This window comes from Phaethon lepturus, unplaced genomic scaffold (genome assembly GCF_000687285.1).
Source record: "Phaethon lepturus isolate BGI_N335 unplaced genomic scaffold, ASM68728v1 scaffold3611, whole genome shotgun sequence".
Taxonomy (NCBI): domain Eukaryota; kingdom Metazoa; phylum Chordata; class Aves; order Phaethontiformes; family Phaethontidae; genus Phaethon; species Phaethon lepturus.
In genome coordinates, this window is record NW_010518292.1 from 71,608 (window position 1) to 93,835 (window position 22,228).

At 40.2% G+C, this 22,228-nt stretch overlaps 1 protein-coding gene across 1 annotated transcript in view; it reads left to right on the top strand.

Annotated features, from left to right (window-relative positions):
• Positions 1 to 22,228, top strand: part of DVL1 (dishevelled segment polarity protein 1) — a gene marked incomplete at its 5' end in the record, with an annotated part of 58,214 nt that overhangs the window by 32,812 nt on the left and 3,174 nt on the right. Inside the window, 10 exons of the mRNA XM_010296659.1 lie at positions 2,015 to 2,153; positions 8,919 to 9,012; positions 10,026 to 10,095; positions 10,886 to 11,025; positions 11,349 to 11,425; positions 11,910 to 11,977; positions 13,979 to 14,128; positions 18,071 to 18,202; positions 19,101 to 19,268; positions 19,781 to 19,987. Coding sequence (XP_010294961.1) covers positions 2,015 to 2,153; positions 8,919 to 9,012; positions 10,026 to 10,095; positions 10,886 to 11,025; positions 11,349 to 11,425; positions 11,910 to 11,977; positions 13,979 to 14,128; positions 18,071 to 18,202; positions 19,101 to 19,268; positions 19,781 to 19,987 — 1,245 coding nt within the window. The remainder of the gene's footprint in view (positions 1 to 2,014; positions 2,154 to 8,918; positions 9,013 to 10,025; positions 10,096 to 10,885; positions 11,026 to 11,348; positions 11,426 to 11,909; positions 11,978 to 13,978; positions 14,129 to 18,070; positions 18,203 to 19,100; positions 19,269 to 19,780; positions 19,988 to 22,228) is intronic.

A 22,228-nucleotide genomic window follows, 5' to 3' on the forward strand; every position in this document is an offset into this window, starting at 1 on the left:
AAGCTCATTAATTGTTTTTCAGTGACATACAGTGTTACCACCCAATACTGGGTGCACATTATGGTAGTTGTGATGACCAAATTATGGGAGGAGAAGCTTTCTATATTGTAGAATGTGCAGTCTAAAAAGTTGTGGCAGATGCTATTGTGTCTTGATTTTACGCATGGGGAAGTGAGAGATGGAAATGCTAGGAGTAGGGAGCTCTGGAGGCAAAGCCTGAAACCGAAACCTGACAAACTTCATTTTTTTAACACTACACAGCCTTTGACTTCGAGGCAGTTCCTAGAGGACAGCAGTCAGTCCCTGGATCATTATTACTAGTATGTGCTAGTTTCAGAAGAGGATTCAAGGGTTAAGTAAATGATATAATCTCAACTGCTCTTCAGCATATGGCAAGATGAAAAACAAGTATCAGTTCAAAGAAGGGAGATGAAGGGATTCTACTGTTCAGTTTCTCTTCAAACCAAAGCTCACTGCTACTGCAGGAGGGAAGGAGCTTTTTTTTTTTGCTCTGTGACTTGAAAGAAGATTTGGTCTTCTTGGGTATCCAGTTTAAATGTTTTCACAGCCATTTTGCAGGCCTATAGATGTGCCTAGAAGCTGGGTGATCAAACAGGATGTGGAAGTGACATAACAGGAGAATTTGTTACAGCTTTATGCTTCAATCATTTCACTTTGCAGACATGAATTGGTTAGATATATGTATAAAAAATTGAGATCTTCTGTAAGTCTGTTACCTTTTATTGAATCTCTTAAAACCCTTTATGGACATAAATAATTAGGCCCATGTTCCTTAGGCAGGAAGAAAACTAATCAGTTCTTTTATTTCACTGATGAGCAATTTGGAACAGAGGATTGAAAGCTAGCCATAGTGAACTTCACAGCAGGTATTTAGGGTGACTCTTGGTTTTTCAAACCATGTTACTTTAATAGTTTGCAAGAACTGTCAGTTAACTTTCAGTGTGTACAGTTGCACAGCATCATGTATAATTCCTACTGCAGACATTCCTCCTTTATGAAGGTTTTCTATTCTGTCATTGAAGAGCAGATCCCTTGGAGCTGGGAAGGAATTGTGAGTTTGCAGAGTGTGTTTTAAAATATCAATCTGTCTTTGAAACCTGTTATGTTAATTTTTTGACCAGGTGCCTTATCAAGCTGAGCCTTTCTTGTTTCAGGGAAAGAAGCGTTCTTAGCAAAATAGAGCATTTACAGATTATGGGTCTTCTAATGAGAGATCCGGAAAGGAAGCAGGCAGAGGAGTTTGCAGAGGAAAATCCATAAAATTCCTCTAGAAAAAGATGAACCGCTGCTGCCTTTAAGTAAATGGCATTCTAACCAAGGAGATTATCTACAGGAATGTTTGTGTGTCTGACAACGTTTGCACAGCCAGGGATTAATAAGAAATTGTCATGAAGCATCTTGTGCATGTGGAATGGTCAAGACAATGTGACTTTGATATGGTTGTACTGCCCAGAAAATGTGTTGTAGGTAGGGGGACAGGAATGTGTAGCACAGATCGAGGGAAAGGTGGTTTTATGGATGAGATATTAATAGAATTCATCAAGGAATGTTGTTTAATGTTTTTTGTGTTGCTGGGCCTATCCATACCAAACTCAAATTGTGTTGTCTGCTGCTTTTCCAAGATCTTCATATGTACCTTCCTATTGACATCAACTTCTCATGGCCAGTCTAATTGATGAATATACTATTATAGTACTTGATCATGCCTACTACTTCTTCCTCAATACGTTTATGCCTTGCCCATGAACTGAGCCATAGACAAATGAAAAAGTTAGCAAAAAGGTAGGTAGGCAGGCAGGCAGGCCAGCCAGGGCAGTAGGCTTTCCAGCTGTTGCATGAAATCAGGTTCTGCAAAGAGCTTGGTTTTGGCATAAGGATCCTCCTGCAGAGTTGTCTGCAGCTGTCAGTGTGAATGTCACGCCACTCACAGTTGCCACGTCTTCCTTGCTCTTCCTCTTTGCCTAGTAATAGTCCATTTATTTTGTTTTTACAGTCCCTCGGATCAATGGCCATCCGAAACTGGACAGACACCGTGAGCACCCTCCTGGTTATGACAGCTCTTCTACCATAATGAGTAGTGAGCTGGAATCCAGCAGCTTCATTGACTCTGATGATGATGACAACACAAGCAGGTAGGGCATTGACATAGTCACTCAGCTGTTAAATACTGTTTGTATCTGTTACCCAGCCACTTGACTGTATTTCTGAGCTGACTGGTGAAGTGAGAAGATTTCGATCTTTTTTCTTTTTTTCTTCCCTTTTTTTTCTTTTTTTTTTTTTTCTGCTACATATGATTTGAGCACTGGTAATTTGTCAGTAACATTATGCTGTATATAATCACTGCTTTGAGAAACAAGCTGAGTTACTGGGGTCACTATCCAAGCTGCCTATAGCCACTGTTCCAATTAAGAGAAAAATTCTGTTCCTGTTTTTTCCTTCTAATAACAAGAATGATCACATTTTAAAATCAAAGCAATGGGCAACTGTCTACCTATTTATGAAGTAATGGTGTGATTATTGTAACAAAATACCTTTAGCATAGATTCCTAATAAGTATACACTTCACTAAAGCTGAATTGTAAAGGAATTCCTATGTAATTGCATAGTCTGAGACCTATGAGCAGTACAGAAATTCATCAAAGTTAATGTTATTGTAAAGGCAGGCTGCATTGCCATATATTTACGACTTCTTAATTTTTTTTTCTTTTTGTGCAGACAGTGAGAATGTGAATTATTCCTTGCTTTTTGCAAAAAGCTCTCCATTTCAAGACATCCTTGTTATGTTCTGTAAAAGGTTGATAAACCAATACATTTCTCTGATTCAAAATGCCTATTTTTAAACATATAAAATCAATCAAAACTAACATTTTTCCCTTTTCTGGCTGCAGTGACAGCGTTCTCTGAACACTGTCTCTAGAGCTGTTATTCATCCAAATGAGCTATGAAAACCCATTACAGATATCTATTAATTGTCAGAGAACAAGAAGATTACAGATCTCTGGTGGTTCATAGAGATCTGTAGTGAAAACAAATAAGGTGCAACGTGATATTCTTAAATTCTAGTTAGAATGGAAACAGCAAAGAACAAGTAGTCCTGGAGACACTTAAACATTTGCTATGTTTACAAACAGATTATTAGCTTATTGAACTCAGTGGATCTATTTAGTCTTGCAGTTAGTCATAGCTTAGAAACCTGTTGAAGAACAGCATTTTCTTCAAATTCTATGTAAAGGCTGGGTGTTTCCAAAGGCTTTAAAGGGTAACTAAATAAACATTTAAGATTTGGTCCTGAATTAGTTTCAAGAACTTATTTTGCAGTTACAGTGAAGTTGCCAGCACCTGAAGATACAGAAAATTAGCCTTCTGGATGCTTTGTACTTCACTTGGGTATTCATGTGCATAAAGGGTTGGCAAGATCAGTAGTTAACCTGAATGTGCTCTAAGCCATCCTAAAGCCTTTAGGGCTTCTAACCCTCCTTCCCTCCCTGAAAAATCAAGCTCACAAAAACAACAACAACCCTGCAGCTGATTTTGTTTCTTGTAAATAAATTAATCATTTCCATGGCACCAATATATGCGGTAGGGCAGGATTAGCACAGTCAGGGTGGCCACTGAAGCACATTATACTAGACCCAGCTGAATCTTTCTATATTAATAAAGTAAAGCTTCCTGTGTCTGACCTGAGAAGAAAGAGACTCTTCGAAGCTGCTGTGCAGGCCTTTTCCTTTCTAGGCTAGGGCAGAAGCTTTTGGCATACATAATAGCTGCCAGGCCAGCTAGTCAGGAAGAACGACTAAATGGAATGCTCCAAGGTATGCTGTTGTGTTACGGTGATGATGTTCTCGAGCAGATGAGGGATTGTGCTGGCAGGGAGAAGTTTTCTTTAGAGGAAAATACAGCCAAATAGAAAATCGAGCATGCTCCAGATCTGCTGGAGACAGCGGCCTGGGGAAAGAGAGGTTGGAGGGGGTAAGTTTCTTTAATAGCAGCTGATGAACTCTGGTGTAAGAACCTGCATTGTAAAGGAGATTGTATGTGGAGGAGGTCACTGAGAGAAGAAGTCGAATGTAGAGGATGTTACTGTCTTGGAAGGGAAGAGTTTGTAAGGTTGAGGATGCTTTTCTAACAGTGTGTTGGACATTGGTTTATTGTATTTTTAACCTGGAGCAGTGCAGCGGAGTTGGTTAATCTCCAGTCCAAGGAAGTTCTGTTGCATTTAGTTAGAGAAAAAGAATAATTATTTTTTTCAGTCAATTAATTTGTTCACAAATATTACAGGACAGTACAGAACCCTTCAAGTACTGTGAGTGCAATAACTTATTTCCTTTCTTTTCAAAATATGATATAATTGAACATTAGTGTTATTTGTAGGTAATAGGTGGTATTTTTCGTACGGATTGATGTAGGGAGCTCAGGGTAAACTTTACAGTAAAAGTCTTGTTTCTGTCTTCTGTTAAGCAAATAAAGGTCTAGCAGATATGACATCTGTAGCTGTAGGGTTATTGTCAGCAACTTGCAATTAGTATTCCCAGTTTAATGGAACTAAAGTAATTCACTGCAAAAAAAATTTGATTACGTTTATTTCTCATTTAAGAAATAAACATTAGTTCTTTTTAAACTATATAGATAAGCTGTCTTTAACAAATTGTTACTTTTTTCCCTTCCTTTGGGGAATGTAGATTGGACAAATTATTATTATTCTTTTTAAAAATCTCTTCTGTGGGATTTATTAGACATTCTGTTATAAGTGCAGTCAGGATTTTGGCCAGTAGCAATTGGTAGTTACGATTCCAGATTTGTTTTTCATCTTTGCACTTTATTTTTCCTGAAAGCTCAAATATACCATCTTGTTTTGCTCATCAAATTGTAGTAATAACTTTTACTCATTTCTGGGGATACTTCAGAGATCAAAATATTACTCCTCACTAGAATACATTTGAGCTGCTATTTAACATCCAGATACTCCTAGAACATGAGATATGCAGTGTTTATGAATGATTCAGCAAGGATACATTAAGGCTACAGATTTAAAAGACATTACAAGAGATAATGAAGTGTACCATGGCTACATGAAAATAGAGGCTTGACTCCTTTTTAAGAAATTGCAGAGACTGTGAAACCTGATGTTTACAAATGTGCTTTCACACGGTGTGGAAGTCTTGCTGGAGCAAGCTGTCATGCCTTCTACTTACACATAGGCTTATTAAGGCAACTTAAGTCGTTGTCCAGCTTTCCCCAAGAAGGGATGAAAAAACTAACTTGAGCAAGCTCTTAATTTATGTAATAAGTAACATTTTCTAATGTTTGTCTGTATAGAAGCCAATGTATAAGCACACGAAAATGTTTCTGCAGTGCCTTCTGATCATCAATTTTGTGCAACTAATGTGAGAGGCTGTTTTAGCTCAAGAATTTACTTCTTTGAAATATTGTCTGTCCTCTTGAACTAAACCTGAACTGTGGCTTTTCTAAGGAATTGATTTCCGTTATTCCAGTCTAATGCTGTGTAGAATGAAAAAATGACCACAGAATAGAACAACTTCACTTCTCATGTATTATCATCTGGTAACAGAAGTTCAGACATTTGCCAATAAACTCTGGTTTTGCTGGTTTAATTTAAAAGAAAAATCCAAAATGTTCACAGCTTGCAGAGGAATCTAAACTTTTGATCACGTGTTGAAATTGAATGAATTTTCCAAAGTAGTCTCATCCCAAGTTGCCGAAGTAAATAGGGAGGGCAAAAGTGAAGAAGGAACAAGATGCTGATATCAGCATAAGCTAATTGTTCACACCTTCATCACCTCAGCTGTTGCTCTGTCTGTCTTTCTGTGGTGTACTTGGACTGGAAAAAAAAGAAGAAAAGTCTATCTTTTGGATTCATCCCTACTGTATCTCTGTAAAGACAGTAATGAAAATATTTTTGTGTCCTGTACTTGATGGTAGATTAAAATATCCCTTCTAAGGACTCAGAGTCAGAGAGCAATCCTGTTTTCTAGCTACACTCAGTGGTAGCAAAAGGTATTTTTGTCCTGTCCAATTTTAGAAAATCAGACTAAATGCTGGAATTAGTCGTTCTTTGTTTTTCTGAGCAACACCATATTGATGTGCACTAGAGCAGGAGGAAGAAGTTGTCATAGCCAGTCAACTGTGGCAGTCAGCAGATCTTATGTGCTGTATGTAATCAGGAAAAATACTGACTGAGGCAGTATACTAACATACATTGGAAGGTACTTTTAAGTTGCATACTTCTTAGGATGTACCTAAGAAGTGCCATGAAACAGCACTGGATTATTGCCAAGGCTGCTTGAGACAAAGAAATTCAGTGGACTGTCTGCTGAAACTCTACTGTTCCTGTCCCTCGTTTCCATAACTTGCTATCCAGATAAAATGACTATTGTCTGGAAAGTAGAGGAAGAACTTTGCTACTGGGTGAATTCCCATCGTGATCTCCTGCTGTAGGCAGGTGTGGCTTTCAGTATAATTTTTATCTCCATTTTCTTTCTCTGCTATATGAACATTGCTAACTTAGAATTTTTTTTACAGTAGGCAATGTTAGCCAGAGGCATTACCCATTTCAGAGACATAGTAATGGAAAAAATGAATAAATTAAATTATGTGTATGAATTTAATGAATTCTCTTTATCCACAATAACTATTAGAGGATGCCATTCTAAAAAAGTTGGAGACAGGAAGTACTGTATACTGCTTAAGTGATACACATTGGGATAAAGCCATAAAAGATGGTATGGCAGTAGGTGAAATATGTGGGTAAACAATGAAAATCAATAGCCTAGATGCTGTGAATGTCTTTGAAGTGTGATTATAGTAGCCAAAAGGACACATAAAATTTTAAGGGTTTGTCCTTGCTGTTATGGACTAGCTCAGCTGTCTCCAAAACTAGTGGAAGGTCTTGCCTCATCATGTGAAAGAGCAGGGCTTTCACACCCTTGCGTTCTGTCTGCAGCAGGGAATAGAGCCTGTGAACGGGATTTCTTTGCAGATTGGAGTGCTGAATTCATACTCTACCCAGTGGAAGAAGGGCACTCGCTTCTCTCTCATAGCTGTTGAAGGTATTGTGTTGCTTGACTTGTGCTCATGCAGAAAAGCTTCCCCAGTCTTTTGCCCCTTTTCTTTTTGTTACCCTTGTCCAAGAGCAGGCAGGTTCACTGTGATGTGAGCAATGTGCTTGGCATTTCTTCAGGTTCTCATAAACTGTTGTGTGCTGGAAAATTTTAGCTGAGTCCTACTAATGAGACGTTCCGGGAGACAAGAGGAGGGGAATGAAATTGGAGAGGAAATAGGAAGAGGGAGAGTATTGGTAGTAAAATGTAAGAGAAGGTTTTTGTGTCAATCTTTGAGCGTGCTTTCAAAAAGAGTGGTGAATATTGAGGTCAAATTTGGGGAGCCCTGCATCTGAGAGACCTCTTTATTTTTGCTGTTGCAAAGGTAAAGCCTCAGAAAACCAGGTGCTGTAAGCTGTTTCCACAGATCGAGAATTATCATATTTTTGATCTCTTTTGAAAATATCACCTCTTGGCTCTTTAAATTAATTTGCCGTGCTGGGAGGGGAAAAAGGAGTGTGTGAGGTTAACATGCCTGAAATAGTTTTGCGAACTCAAAAGAATGTTAAGAGATTCACGCCCTCTGAGCAATTCCATCATCTGTAATATTCAGCTCAGTACGCATGGCTAAAATACACCTACTTTATGCAAGATGGGTTTCCCGGTGTGGTGGGTTGTAATCTAATGACAACAACCTCCCTTTTGAGGTTGCTGGTATCAAGTTTTGCTTGAGGTATTCTAGCATTCCTGCACGTGGCTAGCGCTTTGAAGACAGGGACATGGAGACTGGGGAAAAAGACCGGCACTGTTTTCTTTGTGACAGTGCCAGTTCAATTACTTGTGTTGTATAGGGTTGGATTTTTTTAAACCTTGGTTAATGATGGAGCATTACTTAGTCTTTTTGCCATTCTTAACATAGTATATAGAGGAGAGATGTCTCTGTGGTGTTACACTGGTATCTCTGAAATTTAGGCTTTGTTCCAGGCTTCTGAAATTAATTTGGGCAAATCCATTTATCTCTTTCTGTGTTTCAGTCCACTATCTGTAAAATGAGAATGATTATCTTTCCTAAGTCTTAGGGGGATCTTAAGGAGTTCTATGTAGAATGTGGCACATTTAGGTTCTGCAAGTTTGAAGAGCCAGAAAAAAAAAAACCCCACAGCAAAATAAACCTAACAGAATATGTAAAGGTAAATCATATTCATTATTCCTCTGTCAGTATTTGGTAGTAGCTATTATCAATTGCTACTTTATTTCATTGAATTCAAGCCCCAACTTTAAGTTCCTGTTAACAGCGTAGATAGCAGCAGAAGAAAATAACAGCACCGTGACAAGACTCACAAAAATTAATATTAAGAGTTTCTCCATGTTGTCTGTTGTCTCAGAGCAGAGATTAAAATTGTTCTTTAATGTACAGCTGTTCTTATAGTGTGCATTTTTCTTTGATGAGACTGGAGTCGGGACCACCTTTAAAATAGTGGAAGATGGCTACCTCTGACCTTTGGATGGTTAAAACAGGATAATGCCTGTTGAGATGCGGGTTGCATTCAGTCTTGCTCCCAAAAGAAAGCAAGACAGTAAATTATACTCTGTAATCCATGCTGTGGTTTAGCTGGTATCTTCTCTGTGCTCCTAGGCAGAAGCTAAGGTACAGCACACATTGGGATTGAGCAGCAATTCAGCAACAAACAGAGCAATATACTGTAAGCTAGCTGATGGTGTCTATATGATTTACTCTCTCCTGCATTTGTAGGAATCAGCCTTTTTTTTTGGCAGGGTGCAGAGAAATGCAAATGGCTCAGCTTTACAGAGTTGACATTTGCTCTCAATTTCCCTCAGGTTGAGTAGCTCCACTGAGCAAAGTACTTCATCCCGGCTCATACGGAAGCATAAACGCAGGAGGAGGAAACAAAGGATGCGGCAGATTGACAGGGTAAGGTTGGCATCATAATTTTCCAAGGAGGTGAACAGTGATTTTGAGTGTAGCATGTAAATTAGGAAGGGATCCAGAACAGATCTGTGCCCTGTTGGATTCATTGGAAAAGCTCCCTTTGGCTCCAATCTACCCTGGACTAAATCTCTAACGTTTGAAGTTCTGCAGCACTAGGGTCAAGACTCTTTTTCTCCTCTCCCTTTCTGCTTTTACTGTTAGGTGATCACATTTCTTCTTGTCTCTTTCAAGACCAGCTTCTGCAGGAGAACCTCCACTAGGCTACCAGCTGATGTGGGCAACGGGTGTCTGTGGTGTTAGACATCCGATGTATAAACTGCTGAGACTTGCATTCTGCTGAGAGGAGAAATCTACGTTTATAGGAAATTGCAAATCTTTTGCCCTTTTCTATGCTAGTCCTATGGTAGCAGAATGAAGATGGTCCAAATGACATACTTCTTGAAAGAACCGTTTTGTTCTCCTATAAATATGAGTCTTCACAGATTAAAGAATGAGTATGCATACATTTTATCACAAGAACTGGAGTAATGTATAGAAAATATTTGATAAGAACATTTGTATTTCACTGCGGGGGGAGTATCTGTCTTCTCACTTCCTGAAGGATCATGTGTTGTTCACACCTTTTTAGGGAGGAGCTGTGGATGTAATAATTCACACTACACTGGGTGCTTTAGTGTTTAAATGTCTGCCTGTCCATCATGTAGTCAAAAAGCAGAAATGATTCAATGTGAAGTTCGGTTGAGAAACCTCAATATAGGAACTTGCTCTGTGTGCTTTGTAAACAAATATTTGGAGAAAGTGCCGCTTGTGTTCAGATTTTTTTTCCTTACAGATTCTAAATGAAGAGTAATTTTGAGGAGGCCACAGTGATTTCTGGATGCCTTTCAAATGGAAACCTATTAATCAGTTCCCAATGAATGAATCCTCAATAGTTATTTTTATGGTCTTATTCTGAGCCATTTAAAACCTTGAGAATTTTCTGTTGTATTTTGCAGTCGTCTTCGTTCAGCAGCATCACTGATTCTACCATGTCCCTAAATATCATCACGGTCACACTCAACATGGGTAAGAGGATAAGCAATGTTTTTTATGATGATTTTCAAGTGATACAGAGGTATTTTGTCATGGTGTAGTATCCTTTGGAGCCAGCAGAAAGTTCCTTGATTTGAAAGGATGCCAGTTGAACTAAAGAGAATGGCAGCTGAGAGTTGCTGCTCTGTTGACTGTGCCTGGATTCCTAGTACTGGATAGTTCTGAGCCATTTGCACAAGCAGATCGGTATTCTTTCTGAGAAGCTGAGGGAAGGAGCTGGAACTCCAGGATATGGAGTTCTGCTCTTATTTCTAGGAATGGTAAGGTGTCAGACATTGTTAGGAGCAAGAGTAGAAGGGCACCGGCGGTTTGCATTTCTGCTGCTCCTGTGTTTTGTTGTTTAGCCAGATAGAAATGTGCAGGACTGCCAATTCAGCACCTTTCAGTAGCACCAAATTCTTCCTGCCACTGTGACGTGTGGAAAAATCATTGCCTAATGCTGATCAGGTACCTAATTTCTAGGTGTAGACATGTCTTTTCAATGTTGTTTCTCTTGCTGATTTTTTGAATGTTAACTTTTCAGTGTCCTATGTGAAAAAATAATATCTTTAGCAGCATTTCCTTGCTGCCTTTCCCTGAACGTGCCAGGCAGACATATGCCAATAGGGTAACCTGAGATAATTGTTAGTCAAATGTGGCCCAGCTGATGAGTTGAGAGAACTGATTTTTCAAGACTGAAGTAGCCTGGTGTTAGCTCTTTACTATCATTCCAATCACCTTGTTTGCTTTTTTCCCCCCAACCCTCCACTTTCTATCTGTATAGAAAAGTATAACTTCCTGGGAATCAGCATTGTAGGACAGAGCAATGACCGGGGTGATGGTGGCATATACATTGGCTCTATTATGAAAGGAGGGGCTGTGGCAGCAGATGGCCGGATTGAACCAGGAGACATGCTTCTACAGGTTGGTCCATGTCCAAAAATACGTGCTGCAGGCTTGTACGTTGGTGGCTCAGCTCAGTGATCCCACCAGATCCATGGACTTAGTAATGGGCTGATAGAATTCATTCATACTCAGAGAAATATGTCACAAAAACTATTCTCACTTAAATCTGTAATTCTTTGTGAACTCTGCTGGATAGTTGATGTGCTCTGAGAAAAAATATTTCTGCAGCTGCTCAAAGGAATGGAAACAGTTACAAGGCAAATAAATTTGGAAACAAATAATTAAAAAGTCTTTAACTTTCCTGTTGCAAAGCCTGACCTTTACTTTTTGCAATGTTTCAGGTCAATGATGTCAATTTTGAGAACATGAGCAATGATGATGCAGTACGGGTTTTACGGGAAATAGTCTCCAAACCAGGGTGAGCATATTACAAAACCTCTTGCTACTTATCCCCCATATGTAGTTATAGGTGTTGGGCAAACCTCAGAGAAATCAACATTTTGATCTAAATAAGTAACCCCTGTGACTGCTGATGTCAATTCTGAACTTCTCGGTGTAAATGATGAATAGGTGAGACTGGTTCCAATGTACCAGCCAAAACCAACACAAACTGGGAGTTGGCTGGTTTCAGTAGCACTATTTGTTTATACAATGAGTGTTTTAGTATCTCAAGAGCTGATCGTTCAACAGTGCTCACACCAATAGTGCTCATGATCTGTGCAAAACCAGAAACATTCCGATACTGGTTCATACAGGAAATACTTTGACAAGCTTCTCAAAAGCATGCTCAGATGTGCTTTACAACTGTTGGATAGGAGTAAATTTGTTCCAAAGAGTTCATAGTAGCAGCTACCACTTCTGTAGGGAAAGTTGTCACCCTTACTTGTTTTCTTTCTTCGTAGACCTATCAGCCTAACAGTAGCCAAATGCTGGGACCCTACTCCCAGGAGTTATTTCACCATCCCCAGGGGTGAGTACATATTTGTGCTCTTTGCTGGGTTCCTGTGGAGCCTTCAAGGTCTAGGCTATTTTCAGCTACTTCGGCATCTAACAGATTTCTGTTCCTTACAAGTTTGATTCTTTTAAGTTTGGTTGCATTGTTTGTTTGCTTTTTGTTTTGGGAGGCAGGGGCTTAAGATACTCTTTCTGAGACTCCAGTGCCCACTGTATTCATGGGAGTTTTTCTTTTGATTTACGTGGCTTTGTATTGAGCTCTTAACCTTTTGTTGGGTATATCCTCGTGATCTTAACCATTCAATTGCTAGGAAGTTTGGAGGATAACTATACTTAAGTGTTAAAAAGCCTCATTTTGTCATTTGTACGCTTCGTAGAAAGAATTTAAACAGTATTTTTAAAATTTGAGGCAAACAACATTTTTTAATATATATAAAACCTCTATTATCTAGTTTTAAACACCTGTCTTAATAAACCTTTCAATAGCTATAAAAGATCTGTGCTAATGTGACAAACACAGCTGCCTCCTGCTGGTGAGTGCTCTGCTTATAATACTGAAACCAGCTTGTTACCAGTCCTTCTAAGAAGATGACGACAGCATTGTCCGTTGAAATTAATGCAATAGACTCATGCAGACTACAGGAGCTCACTCAGTGAGGTCCTTAGGAAAACCAGCATAATCAAAAGAAAAATCCCACAAATCACATATTTCAGATTTGCTGCAGGGAGAGCTTGTGTATCAGTTTGTCCTTTGTTCAAGAAAGATGCATCCATTATTATCCAAGGCTAACAGCGGTATATCTGTTGTAGGCTAAACTGGTTGCAATAATGTGTGGGATATTTTGAGGAAATACCTAACACAGGCAGAGTTCTTTTACATAATTTCTGGTTTTAAGGCGATGGAACAACAGCCACTATAATTCAGAAGAAAAGCAGTAATCCAGAGTATGGGGAAAATTGAATTTTATTCCCAGCTTTAAAAATTACTTGCTATGTGGCTCTTCTTAAGGTCTGAGTGTAATTTTCACTGTTCTCTGACACAAGTCTTTTCAAATGGTCTTTATATGTCTTGTCTATTTATTTTGAAAGGCTATTCCAGTCCTAAAAAGTTTCATTATGGCTGCTGAAAACACTGAGAGGGGAATTCCATGATGCCTCATTTCTGCACATATAAAGCTCTAAAGTTGCTGTTCTGATTCACCTTTGGCAGAAGATTCACGTTTTGTCTGAGTGCTTATTTTGGATCCAAGACCCTTAGAAGTAGGGAGAGATCTTCCCATCAGCTGGAGCAAAGCATTTGGTAGTACTGGTAGCATGTTAGTACATCATAGCAAAATGAGAATCTTTATCTCACTGTATAGAATAATAGTGAAATATTATTACTGGACTGGTAGCTTCTTTCCCACAAGTGGAAATATTTCACTCCTACCACAGTTACAGGAACAGGAGTGTCATGGTTTTATCTTACGAGGCTGGTGCGGCAATTGCTAGAGAAAACCAGCTACTTCTGGCAAGGTGCTTTTTGTTCCCTCGTGCTGGGGCTATGTCAGTTGTACTATCCAGGGAGACCACCTAGCAGCCTTCCAGTACCTACCTGGAGGGGGCCCATGAGAAAGCAGGAGGGGGACTTTTTACAAGGGCATGTACTGACAGGACATGGGGTAATGGCTGTAAACTGAAAGAGGGTAGATTTAGGTTAGATATAAGGAAGAAATTCTTCGCTATGGAGGTGGTGACACAGTGAAATGGGTTGCCCAAAGAAATTGTGGATGCCCATCCCTGGAAGTGTTCAAGACCAGTGTTGAGCAACCTGATCTAATGGAAGGTGTCCCTGCCCAAGGCAGGGGGGTTGGAACTAGATGATCTTTAAGGTCCCTTCCAACCCAAACCATTCTATGATTCTATCAGAATGGAAAGGACTTGTGCACCCCAAAAAATTCCTTCTTACTCTAGTTATTAGTGCTTACTGCAAATATGATTCAATTTGTCTTTTTCTCCCTTTCTGGTTGTTTTGCAGCTGAACCAGTGAGGCCAATTGACCCTGCAGCGTGGATCTCTCATACCACAGCCATGACGGGAGCGTACCCCCGTTACGGTATGAGCCCCTCCATGAGCATCACCACATCTACCAGCTCCTCACTAACAAGCTCAATTCCCGATTCGGAAAGTAAGTCACACTGCGGCCAGTACAGGGCAGGTGTCTTCTGCTCGGGGCCAGCAGTGCAGAGCTGTGCGCAAAACCGACCCCAGCCACAAGCACGATGAAAACGACAGTCGCCACAGAACTCTTGAATGCTTTCTTAAATTTGTCATTCTATTATGGGGAGCATGAAACATTTTTCCAAAGGTCAGAATTTAATGTAGTGGTGTTTTGCCAGGGTTCACATTCAGGAAGAGGTGGCTGCAGGTCCCTTTTAAAGTTACAAGGCAGACCTCCAACTTTATCCCCTCAGATGAATGTGAGAGCTTCCTCCTTGCATTTGACTGTTTTTTAATAAATTTAAATAATTTACTTCAGATAGATGTCACTGGATAATAATGTTAGTGTATCATTTAGGAAGTCTTCCACTGACACTCGCATAGCCTTCTTTTATACTTTTTTATACTCTCAGATTTTATTAGCACATAGTTCCTGGAATTACACCTCATCTTGAATTGAAAAGGCGGTTATTTGTAGGTGTAGTAGCTCAGTGCCTCTTTAGGTAGCAGGCAGCACCACTGAAGGGGAAATACATCCACAGTAGAAAGCAAGTGAACCACTTACCTGATGACTGCTTTATCTTTAAATGTGTTTTTGGCCTTACAGGTACTAAAGATTGCTGTAATCAAATGTATCTGCTGATTGCTGTCAAACAACAAGAGTCTGTTACTCTGCATTCCTCTTGAACTATTCATGTATCGTGTGCCTTGATATATAGTGATGTGATTAGGAAGTGTGGAACGCAGATGCCCTCTCAATCATTCTATTAAAATAAAGGTTATTTGGGAGCAGAACCATGTTTCTGGAGACAGCTTCTCATTTCTATGCCAGTGACTTACAATATTTCCTTTCCTGAATTCAAGAAAATGGGGAGTACCTCTGACCTTTATTGTCATCTTTTGCTTAACACACCTTCCTTCAGTTCAGTCCTGTTACCCACCCCAAACATGGCAGGCAGCACCTCAGGGCCCTAAGTACAAAGAGCACTTGACGTGTGAACCTCTTTGCCAGGAAGGACAAAGTTGGGGAGGAATGGAGGAGGAGAGACTGTGCATTGACATCTCAAAGAACGAATTGCTTCATGCAAAACGGGGCTTTCTAACTCGTCGTGTTCCAGTGCAAGATTCTCTGTTTCAGTTCCTCTGAGGCTAGAGTCACTGGTATTTGAAGCAAATACAATACCTGTTCTACAGTATATGGCTGTAAGAGTGGAAGCAGTGAATTAATGGAGTCATCTTAGACAAGTCTGTTTCATGGTTCCATGTTTTAAGTATTGTGAAAGTCTGTTGTTTTACCCTGTTTTTATAGCAAGGCCAGGATCATGTAAATGGACTGAATAATGGCTTTCCTTCTGACTAGCATTCCTTTGCTCTCTAGCCTCTGGATCAAAAATGAAGTTCTGATATCTGAAGCATTTGCACAGCCACCATCACATCGGTGCTAGTGATTAAAGTAGCTGAGATTTTGGGGCCATACAAATCACCACCACACAGTAGGAATTATTCTGTTAGCTCTTTATTTTCTCAAGTGCGTTTCTTCAAAAACAGGACTATGCAAATCAAGGCAGACTGAGGTGTTTCATAGTCATTATCCCTTTAAGAAGTATCTTGTTCTCCAGCAGTGTTCTGGCTGATGCAGGAGAATATTCTCTCAGAGTGATTTGTGAGTGTTGGACTCGCTGCCTCAGTCAGTGCAAACTCTGCTCCTCGTTTGCTCTGCTAACGGTAGATTTTTCCAGCCCCTGTTCTGCCACTGCAGGACCCCTCTCTGCAAAGTAGTGCTGTCCCATTCCATGAGATTAACTTCAAGTGTTTCAGTGTTTCTTGAAAGTCTTGCTGTTTCAAAATGCAGTCCACTGACATTGTTGGAAAGTTCTCTTTTTCTCTTGCATGGACTTCAGAGGATTTTGAATTGAGACTTCAAACTGTTTCTGCTTAATAGTATTCAGCCTGAGGTACTGCATAATTTCCTGGGGCCTTCTTGTTTGGGAAAATGTGTACTTCGTTACTCAAATAAGGATAGTGGTGGTATTACATGTGATAGGACTTCATTTTCCTGGAGCATGCACCTCTTTTATTATCAGAATCTGCTAACAGGAAAAAAACACCACTCAAAACCAATAACCAAAGCCCTGAGAAAGAGCTTTGTGGTAGATCTGGTTCCCCATAAAGGTGTTACTTTCTGTGCTGTTCCTCAGATTTGCACATGCCTGTACAGGTGGTCAGGCAGTCAGGTCCACAGTTGACTGAGTTTAGACCAAAGTGGGTGCATTTTAGATGCATCTTAGAATTTTTTGTATTTCTACAGCTACTTGTTCTATAGCATCATATCTCTACAGGCTCAGAAAATATTGGTGATCACTTGGCCACTGTTGTTCTTGATATGCAGATCGCAGGTCTCCAAGAAAATAGAATTTATTGCTCCCCACATACTTCATTTGAATATCAGTTTGCTGGTTTTTTTTCCCCCCAAACAAACATGTTGCTTTTTGCCACTAACCAAACTAACATAAAGCAAAAGCAAATTTTAGTGTTTATTCAAACTTGTATTTGAAACTGCATGCATAGATGGTCTGTGACTTTTTCATGCATATTAGCAGTGTGCACATATGGAAAGAAGCATTTTCAGTTTTCATTGTTTCATGTTTGTACCTTTTATCAAAATTTTGGACTGCTGAAAAAGGACAAAATTGGTTCCCTTGTGCTTTTAAAAGGTGGGTAATATGGGGAGCTGGGAGAAGGGAAGAGAGGAGGATTTCTGAATTCCTGATGGAGAAGGGTCTGAACTGTAAACACAGGACATGCATGCTCGACATGAATTTTCTAGGGCTGAGAAGGTGGGAGCAGAAAGGAGGACTGGGTGCTGTATCCAAAGAATATAGTCTTATTATGTATAGACAGGATGATTGAGTTCTGCACAGCTGTCACAAGAAGGCTGGTAGACTCTTGGACTCAGATTCACCCCACTGGATTTGCAATATTAGACGCCCCTTTGCCTCTGTGTATGGTAGAGAAGGAGTTTCTGAAGGAACTAAACTCCTACGGTAGGCATCTCAGTTCAGCCCTATTGTTCTGGTTTTATTATAAAAGTTGACCAGGAAAGTATAAAGCCTCTGCTGAGCCAGCTCTGCCCATAAGAGTGTTGGAAATATGATTAGACCCATGACAGCTGCTGAGGCATTTGGGAGTAGCAGTTTTTTTAAGTGTTCTGCAAGAAAGATGCAGGACTAAGTAATACAGAGTTAAGTGACTTGTTAACTTTGTAAGGTTGCCATCATTGGGATCCTGGAAAGGATTTTTTTGAAGGAAACCTGTAGCCTTTATCTTGATGATGGAAGGTTTCTTTTCTGATCTTGATTTTCCCCAATTATGCTGATGTCCAAATCTTAAAAAAAACAAATGGACGTTGATTGAGACACGGTCATCATCTTTCTCCATGCAGATGGGTATTATTCCTGACAATTAAACCAAAAGTTAAAGTACAAGCCAGAAGACCTTGTCTTGGAGAGTTTACAGTGCACTGAACCGTTGGGTGGGTAGGCATTGTTCATGGCAAATTGAAATGGAAAGCAATGGTCACAGAACTCCTTGAGTTTCCTTTTCTGCGAGTTTCAATGCAGTGTGGATTGGAGGAGTGCAGTGCTGATCTGTCGCTGGTTTGTGAAGTCAAGACACATAGAGACTCAGCATCTCACTGACTAAACTGGTTGCACTGAGCACAATCTCTGAAGAATTAGTATGAGTGATATGATTTATATCATTCATGAGGGTGCATTTGGGAACCTTTGTGTCTTTTTTTGCATCTGTTGGTAAAGCTGTGTCTTGAAATGCTTCATCCAAATCGGGAGCTGAGAAGTTCTTTTCAGTCTCGGTTCATTTCAAAGAAGCATGTAACCTTTCTTCCTTTTAGAATTAGAAGAATCTCCCCTAACTGTGAAGAGTGACATGGCTACTATTGTGAAGGTTATGCAGCTACCAGACTCAGGCCTTGAAATTCGGGACAGGATGTGGTTAAAAATTACTATCTCCAATGCAGTGATAGGTAAGCAGATCAAAGGAATGCTGGGGAAAAAAACAGTGGCTTTTGGAAATAGGCTGAAGAAGCTATCTTTATATGAACTTTTTTTTTTCCTGTCTGTGACCTGTTATATTGCCTTGACTTGGTATCTGTGAACAACTCTAAGTGCGACAGGAAGTAACTAATAGCTCTTGTTTGAGCCTGGACAGCCAAAAGGACTGCACGTTTTGTCATGCCTACACAAAGCTGGTCCTTAACCCTTGCTTGTTATATCTCAGGTTTTCCATGTAACTACTACTTGTGGCTCTAGCAATCTGCCCAAGTTCAGCAGAGCAACAGTCCTTGTAATTCCAGTTCCAGACAGCCATGCAACCTTAACGAAATATCTCAGTTACATTTAAAATTACCACAACTAGTCTACCTTTGATTCTGACTGTCCTGTGACCTGGACTGTGCTAACATTTAATCAGTCTAGGTTGTAGTTACTTTTTGCTGAGAAAGATACTGGAACCCAGGTCTTCTGATAATGTAACATCTGCCTCTTGAGGAAGATGGCTCTCCCAGTCACTTCTGTTCTGTAAATCCCTAATCATTGTTGTTACTGCAACTCTGAAAGGGTTGAACAGTGTAACTATAACATTTTCTGTATGCGTATTTGGTGTCGCTGTTAATGTAGTGTTCAGCTAAATGCAAGATAATTCTTTGTTTTCTTTATTGATGTTTGATGGTAACTAATTTAGCTGTTAGGCTGAGTTGTGAAAATAACATTTTAAGCTCTTTGCAGCAAGATTGCTATATATTTGCGTTCAGTACCTGGCACAGTAGTACTAGTGGGCTAGGTGATAATGTAAAGATGAAAAAACCAAAAAAGATCAGTTTGGCTCAGATGATCCTGTGTCTTCTCTTCCTATTCTCATTTTAGGAGCAGATGTGGTTGACTGGCTTTACACACACGTGGAAGGCTTCAAAGACCGACGGGAGGCTAGAAAATATGCCAGCAGCATGTTAAAACATGGCTACCTCAGGCACACTGTGAACAAAATCACCTTCTCAGAGCAGTGCTATTATGTCTTTGGAGACCTCTGTGGCAGTAAGTTCCCCATCTGTGAAAGGCAAAGCTCCATGTGTGTTGTCTCTTCTGTGCTTACAGGATGCACAGAGGAGAGTCTTCTAGGATTTCAAAGGCGGATATTTCAGAACAGGCCATTATTCTGAAGTTGCATGACAAGTGGTTGACACTTCCTGTTAGACCAAGCAATTAGAACACTTGGAAGAGAAGGATGAAGTCATCAAATAAGGCATTGCACTGAGGCTCAAGAAAGCAGGATTTATTTCTGGTGATGCCACAGACTTCCTGCTTGTCAGTCGGACTCAGTTTCCAATCTGTAAAATGGGGGTGATTCCTCCTTGGCTTATGGAAATGCTGCAAAGGTACCTTGGTGCTGAGTGGTAGATATTGATGTCTGTGATATTTTGAGTGAACTCTGGAGGCTGAGTCCCTGTAGTCCCTCATCACACCAGGTGCTGTGTTCAGCCATTATTAATATGCAGGAGTCAGCTCCTAGCTAAGAACACAGTCTTCACCTTTTCTCTCTTTTCCAGATATGGCTGCACTGAACCTTAACAATGGTTCAAGCGGAGCCTCGGATCAGGATACCCTTGCTCCACTTCCACATCCTGCTGCTCCCTGGCCATTAAGCCAAGGATACCCATATCAGTATCCTCTGCCCCCTCCATGTTTTCCACCAGCATACCAAGATCCAGGCTTTAGCTACGGTAGTGGCAGTGCAGGGAGCCAGCAAAGTGAAGGTAAGATGGTTAATCTGGTATTTATTTCTACAGCTGTCATTATCCGTAACCATTTGCTCGAGTTCCTTCGTACTGTCTGTGCTCCTGTCCTGTGGTTTTGTATGCTACTTGCATGGATTTGGTGTGACTGCATGTAATCAAAACTGTTTGTGTATGCGATGGAGTGGGTTAGCCTTTCAGCTCTGTGTTGAAACTGCCAGCGATGTTTTAACTGAGTCAGTAGAACAGAACATGCTCTTTATAGTTATGCTGTAGTTCTGTACCCCATGCAAAATGTCAGCAAGATGTTTGTCATGTCCATGGTGGCACAGGCCTCTCTACTTTTCTTACCCAACAGCACCACATGGTAAACTACTGCTTAGATAATACTAATCAGGCCAACATTAATGACTCAGTTGTCTACCCTGTTAAAACAGATAAATTATGGCCCCCCCTTTCTAGAGGTCAGAGCCATTGCCAGCAGTGGGGCTGCAGTCGCTTGATATTGCTAGAAATAAGACCGTATTGTTGCTGATGAAACAGGGATTAGAACCCAGGTGCTCTTGGCTTTCACTTCAATGTTCAGTACAAAAGGAAGATCACTCTCTTTGCTTGTGTGAGACAAGCATGAGGTGGCCAGCCAGGTTTACAGGGCTGAAACACTGCTCACAGGGAGGAGAGTCTTTTTTGTGATATATGACAGGGAGAAAAAAGATAATAGTGCATGGATTAAAAACCTGACCTCCTCCTTTCCTGCCGTAGGATAATTTTGTGGTTCATTTTTAAACCTTAGCAAATAAAAATTATTTCTTTTTTTGGCTGTACAGATTTTTTTTTTTTTTTAAAAATCACTTCCAGAGTGAGTTTTGCTTTTGGAAAGGCTGCCAGAAAGAAAGGGTGGTGATTCTCTGTGTTTTTGTGAACATCCAGTAACGTGGATGTAACTTCTTCCTGTTTACTGCAGCCAGTGAGATTTTGCAAAATTGCACAGAAGAATTTCATAACAGGAACTCACCCACAACATTTTAGCACTATTGCTTCCCACCTTATCTCAACCTAAGAAGTGTCTGTGAGGAAATCCACAGTGGTATCCAGAGGTTTTAGAATTGCAAGCTGATTGTGCTGGAAAGAATGTGATTTTTTTTTTTTTGGCAGCTGGTTCTGTGGGCACTAGAATATTAGATCTCTGCTGCTGGAATAGGAAAGGTATGGTATTTTATCCATGTGACCTGTGTTACTGGCTAAAAAGAGCTTTACGAAAGGTGCCAAGGTGTTTAATTTTGAAGGGTTTCAATGCTTTCCTTGTTCTTCTTTTGGAAACTACACTTCTGTGTTGTTTCTTGTTTTGTAACTATTATTCCCTTGTTTTGTTCTGAGCAAGCATTAGACTGAAGGATTCATAGAGGAATGGCTGACTCTAGGGGATTGGTAAGCTTCAAATGCCTCCATAATAATGAATTCACAGCATGATCATTTAGACTCGTGACCCAAATGTATAGCTGTATTTTTTTCTTTTTTTTTTCTTTTTTTTTTTAATTGTCTTGGACACTCAACCTGTCTCAGTGCACAGTAGTCCAGTACCGTGGCATTAGCATATCAACCTGTCTGGCCCCTGTGTGACTGTGCTGCAGCAGCTACAGAGGGAATGGCATCAGGTACCTCACTGTCAGCTCAGATGGGAAAATGGTATCACCAGTCTCTTCACTTCTCTTCATAAAATAAATAAATAACCCCAGCTCCTGATTTATTAGTCTGCTGTCATCCATATGGATTGGATTTATCTACCAGTGCCCTTCCACTGCTTATTTACTGAAAGACACTTGAGCACTACCCAAGCAGGTATTAAGAGTACTGGGACACAAGGCTGCATTGGACACTCTCAATATAGAGTGTTAGAATTGGGTTTCTTGTGAAGTCTCTCTTTTATGTGCAATGTTAAATCATAACCAAATTAATCTGGTGAACAAGAGCACTGCTCCAGAGCCCAGTGAATGTTACATGTTTTTGAGATGAATGTAGTGCGTTTGCTGATGATTACAGACAAAAGGCTAAGATTTGGGTCAAGTGACAGACTGAGACTGTGTTCTGGCAAGGAACGGACAAGGAGGAAGCTCTAGCAAAGTTTTACGTGATGTTGCAGTTCTGTTCAAGGCTCTGCTCCAATTTAGGTTGCTTATTTCATCTGAGCCATATCATCTGTCCTTACTTGTGGTACCCAGGGCTTAGGTTATTTTTAAGGGCTCGGGCAGGTTTACTGTAGGG